The 6,000-nt window shown below is 36.5% G+C and overlaps 1 protein-coding gene across 1 annotated transcript in view; it reads right to left on the reverse strand.

Moving 5' to 3' along the window:
• The window catches only part of LOC136035791 (programmed cell death 6-interacting protein-like), an 83,938-nt gene that overhangs the window by 58,998 nt on the left and 18,940 nt on the right, over nucleotides 1-6,000 (reverse strand). Inside the window, exon 5 of the mRNA XM_065717763.1 lies at nucleotides 552-701. Coding sequence (XP_065573835.1) covers nucleotides 552-701 — 150 coding nt within the window. The remainder of the gene's footprint in view (nucleotides 1-551; nucleotides 702-6,000) is intronic.

The raw sequence follows: 6,000 nt of genomic DNA on the forward strand, positions 1-6,000 counted from the left end.
ACAGCTCAAAACAAGAACCCTCATCAGAAAGAAGTGTCCCGTCCCTGGGAAAGACAGGCACATATGCAAAAGCTTTATTTTCCAGAAATCCCAGAGATGCTTGAACAAGATACCCATATCCTTTTTGTTTCAGCTAGTTACATTTCATCAGCTTTTGTTGGAACAAACTGGATTTGGTACTCGTCAATGAGCCTCTTCTGCACTCCACTGAACCTTCAAAAAGTTACCATTTCCCCACAAGGTCTTGCCCTCTGTCTATGCTCTACAGCTTTATAAAACTTATAACTACTAGATTTTTATTGAAATTTTATATCCTGTAAAGTTTTGGCACATGGGGCAAGTACCTCAACTACCCCACTCCCTGAAAACTAGGTAAGTGTCAAATCCCCGCCAATGTCTATGACAACTGTGTAAAGTGTAATTAAAACATGGGGAAGAACCGATTTTTTAAATGTGGCCAAAAGTGCATTTTTAGACTCCCCATCCCCCACCCTATGGGTTGAATCCATGTATCTGTGCAATATGATGTAACAAGGTTCATATACACTTACTCAGAGATAATTTTCCTCCAAAAATGGATCCTTTGTCAAATGCATCTCTCCATTTGAAGGGAATGGTAATATCAGTAGGAGCAAATTTCTCTTCCAACATCAAGAGTTGATCATGGTATCTAAAAGAGACAACTTTTAAGTATGAATAGCCTAAAATAGTAGTGAAACAGTGGAGGGTCTTTTATGAATATACTCAAAGGTTTAAATTAAATAAAAAATAAGGTATCACATATACCGGATGGTGAGGAGAGGGCCAGAGAGATACTTAGGGTCCTCCTGTGCTATCTGAGTAAGACAACCTAAATAAATTACATCTTTTGTGGCTATATCCTAAGTGGTCAAATTGTCTCTATTCTCACAAAACTTCAGTTACCCTGCGCTCAGGACTGGAGTGAGGGAAATAACTCTCTGGTGTTATTGAACAAGCTTGATCAGACTTTTGACCCATCTTCTTCAAATATATCTTCACTTGTATAAGATATCCCAATAATGTAGGGGTTACTCCCTATACAAAACTTCCTTAAAAACTCTCTGAAAGCGGTGCTGTAATTGCATCAAATACTGGGGGGGGGTGGCAAAGTTGGAGCCATCTAAAAATGACAGTGAAAGCTGAAAAATGAGCCAGATTTGACAAGATTTTTGAAGACATTATATTTCAACAGGAAAGGGGGGCAGACTGGGGTTTGGGAGCAAGATGTCTGGGAGGAACAGTTGCCCCATACCTCACAGCAAGCTATGGCCTATGTTTGAAAACCTCTAGTCTAGGTGAGAATGATAAATTATTGACACTGAAAAGGGTAAGTAAACATACCATTCCAATCAAAATCCACAACAGAACTTACTTTAAAAGACAATAATCTTCATTAATTTCTATTATTAAAATTCTATTATTTCCATTCTTTCAATCTGTACACTGCAGCTTTCTTTTCCTAGTATATAGTTAGTACCTATCCAGTGGCTCACCCTCATTTTGACTAGCACCTGATGGCTGGGTTTGTCTTGGTTTCTGTGTATTTATCTACTACCTTTTCTCTACTTTGCTCCCCATAAAGGCCATGTATTCTTGGTGCCCAATAAATATGATCTCTTTAGGTATTTGAAGGTATTTTCAACAAATGTATATCTAGGGTAGATTTATCCTTTGTTGGTATTAAGGGAAATGAACTTCCTGTTGAAAGTGCAATTAATCTGTAATTTTGCACATTTGGCCTACACAGTTCCTCACTTCACCTAAGAGAGTTGGAATGTATGATTCTTGTAGGTTCCTCCAACAGATTTTAACTCTTTCCAATATTATGAATTTCCAGAAACATTAATACTGACAATTGAATTCTGATATAATTCATTTCAACAAATCTCTGAATGAAAATAATAAATAGTTTTCACAGCATTTTAGTGTTTTTATTTTCTAGTAGAAAAGGATGGATTCAATTATTAAGACAAAAAGAAACTATTTCCTTAATACACGCAACTATTAACTGTCCAGGGCAAGAGCTTAATGTTTTACCAATTCGTTGTATCTCCAGAAATGCAGGTTCAAATTGCTGAAATTAGGTGCTAGCAGTGCTGCTAGTCTGCTGTCAACAGCATTGGAACTGTGGCAGTGCTGTCACAGCTGCCACAGAGTCAGAAAGGTATAGAGTTTCCCCCTTTGCCATCCAAAATAAACTACGTATTTTGTGGTTATGTTACTATAACCAGCCAAATTGTCTCTATTCTCAAGTCACTTCAGTTTTCCCGTGCTCAGGCCCGGAGTAGGGGTGAACACATCCCATTATTACCAAACAATGTTCTTCTATTCAATAGCCTGGCTCAGACATTTAAGCTGTCTTCTCCAAAATATATTTTCCCCTGTAAAAATATACCGGTAATATAGGGGTTACTCCCAGGGGGGGGGGGGTATCTCCAGCATTTTTAATGGGGGGGGGGGCTAGAGGGGTTCCACATCCGGATAGTCAGCGGGCATGGACTATCCTTCAGAGGAAAGCAGTGGTGGTTCTTGTCTCTTCAATTTGCTTAAACTTAGAGTAAGTATTAGGCATTATTGTATAGGTATTACAGTAAGTAAGTAACTTGCAAATTCTAAGTCTCTTTGTTGAAAGGGGTTATCACAAATGATCCAAAGCTGAGGCTGGACCATTAATTGCAAGGTTTCTATGCAGTTTTACCCTCTAAAATAGTTGGCACAAAAAGTGAACAAAATAATGTCTGTTTACAGGGTCAGAAGTCCAAATTCTCAAATTTGTTTTGTCATTTATCTCTTTTGTTTGTATCTCTTTATTGTTTATTTCTATTTACTTTGCATATAAAGGTACAATGAATCACAACATAAAAGGAACCTTTGATAGACATGATAAAAAAAAAATTCAGACATATGTATCAAACTAAACACCATTACCAATGATTTCATTTTCATCCTATTTGTAGATGTAGAAGGTGTATTCACATCCAGTTTTGAAAGTTGTAAAACAAGAAAATTTATATTGAACTGATAGATTTTAGGATGTAAAAGACCCTTACCAAACAGGGACAACAATTTGACCTGAGCAAACAGGGTAAAACGTGAAGTATAGTACATCTTTGCAATTTTGGCATGTTACTTGATGATAGGGTTTTGAAAGCAGTATATTTGCATAAATACTAACGTGGAACATATTAGGAAATGTAATGGACCCCTGTTTTTGCATATATTTTTTTTATATTAAAAATGAGGATGGACTGATTTAAAAAATAACTGCTCAAAGTAAAGAAAAAAGTTGAAACTTAAAGCAAGCAACAGTTTTAAAGTTACTGCCATGCATGCTCCATTATCCAAAATTCCAGCCAAAAAGAGACCTTAATGCCACACAGCATACCTCATCTACCATGGGAGAAGGTTGGGTGCAACCTGTTCTACAAGAACAGAAAATACTATATCATCACTGTTGACTATTACAGTTGCTTTTTTGAAGTCAACAAATTGGTGGAAAATGCAAATGCACATCACATAATATCCTGTCTTAAGAAGCATTTCACATGCTATGGAATCCCTCATATCCTCACAACTGAAAACAGCCCCCAGTTCACATCCACACTATTCCAGAAGTTCATTGATAATTGGGAAATCTCTCACCACATTGTCCCCAAACTTCCCTCAGTCAAATGGACTAGCAGAAAGAACAGTGCAAACAGCCAAATATATACTTATCAAAACCAATATTGCAGGACATAACTTTAACTTAGCATTGCTGGAGTACAGAAACACCCTTGTTGATGGTCTAGCATCCCCATCATAACTCTTGATGAGCAGAAACCTATGGTCAGTTGTTCCCTGCACTAAACAACTTCTCACACCAAAAACCAGTGTTTATTGTTTATTTGCTTCAAATAATTTTGATAGAATTGGATAAAACAACAGTCATGCCAAAGCAAATATCATGACAGACAGTCAAAGGAACTAAAACCTTTACAAATTGGCCAACCAGTCCAAGCTCAAATTTGTGGGAAACTTTAGTAAGCCAGAATTGTTAAAAGAGTAGATGCAAACCCAAGATCATACATAATTGAAATAACCGAAGGAGGAACTTTCCAATGCAACAGGCAACACATAAAAACGCTGAACCAGCAACCTCAATAACCAGACCTTGCTGACCATGAGGAGGACAGCCCCGAAGCTGAAACTTCACCAGTACCTATAAACCCATCATCAATAATCCCCATCCCACCTGTAACACTGATAGAGGCCCTTCCCCAACCTATAAATTTCAAGTGTAGCTCAGCGCTCTGCACACTCCTTCCATCACCAAGCACTATTCACCCAACCCAAGATAAACCCCAAAACTCCCCATAGTGGCCGGCTTGTGAAATCAATATAGATACTTGACATGTGAGAAATTCCCTAAACTGTGTATTAAGAGACAAATAAGTTGTGAATAAGTAGTGAACTTATAGGTGTAGTGTCATATGGAAGAACCCTTGTTTAGTTAGTTTAATGTAAATGGTCAAATTTTATACCAGTCATCTAGTTTGGAAAAGAGGAATGATGTAACATTCTAACTCACTTTTCTATTCTAGGTGACCTGGGTTTCTAGCACTTATTCAAATAAAAGACCATAATTTTTACAAGGGGACAGAGCATCAACAAGGAAGGCAGATGTGACTTGTAATTTGCACTCCTGCAGGATGAAGCTGTCAAACTTGGCTGTGAATTTGTTAACCTGGTCAGTCAGTACAGTAGAAACTTCACCAGATACCGGGTAGCTCATCCAATTTGAATATTATGAAGTAAGGCAGAGAAATCTTCTTTTCATCATAAAATTAGAGAGCTTTTACAACACCAGCCATATTCAGCCACTTTGTTGTACAGAGATTGCCTTGTTCACTGGCTGGCCTCATAACAGAGGATAACATATATATCTGATATAATAACATATATCAGATATAAATAATGTGATATAAGATATAAATAATAATAATCATAAATGTGATATAATCAGATATAAATAATAATGATATAAATAACATATAATAACAGAGGATCAGATTATATCTGGCTTAGAAAGCCAGATATAATATGCATTAAAACACAGTGCAGCTTTGCTCATAAAATTAGCACTTTGGTTTCCTGACTTTAGAAATCAAACTGAAAAGTTTAATACTCCATTTTGAATTAACTTCTCTTTGGCTACACTTTCCACATTTTCTTTCATTTTTCAGACATGAGACACAGATTTACAATCTATTAATCGGTCTGTTGGTACAGCAGTCAGATTAAAGGGTAAACATCACAGTCTATATAGCTAAAATGTGCAGACACAAATAAGCATTCAGTTCAGAATAGTTGAAAGGTCCAACAACTATGACTCTTGGATGACATGACCCCAAGCTGTAAGTCATGTAATTTGCCCATGTTTACACATTGTATTTGTTATTAGGAAATATGCAATTTTTGGAGGGGGGGGGGGGGTGCAGCAATGGAAGAAATTTTTGGTGGGGAGGAAAATTTACAGGGTTATTTTCCCAATGAAGGGGAAGGGGTTTCCTGCCATTATTTTAAAAGAAATGAAATTAAATAAAAGATAACCCCCTCACATACCAAACAGTTTTTGTTTGTTTTGTTTTGATGTTGCTCCTTACCTTCATTCAAAATACCTTTCTTATTTAACTAATACAAGTCAAGTATCATTTATGTTTAGAAATTTTGCAACAAATATGTGGAATATAATCCTATATAATATTTATCAAGCTATGCATCTTGTTGCACTTGAAACATAGTGAAGGGACCTCCTTACAGCAGAGCAAGAAAACAGAAGCCATTTTTTGTCTGTCTTTACAGTTTTGTCTGTCAGACATGTTGAAGATAAGGGGCTTTTTACTATACTGAAAAATAGTTTAGTTGGGTGAATTAATGTGTCATTTGCACAAAATACATCCTAAAAAAGCTTTTTAAAGTTTCTCTCCTTCAAAGGGC

The sequence above is a fragment of the Artemia franciscana genome, chromosome 14 (assembly GCF_032884065.1).
Source record: "Artemia franciscana chromosome 14, ASM3288406v1, whole genome shotgun sequence".
NCBI classification, from domain to species: domain Eukaryota; kingdom Metazoa; phylum Arthropoda; class Branchiopoda; order Anostraca; family Artemiidae; genus Artemia; species Artemia franciscana.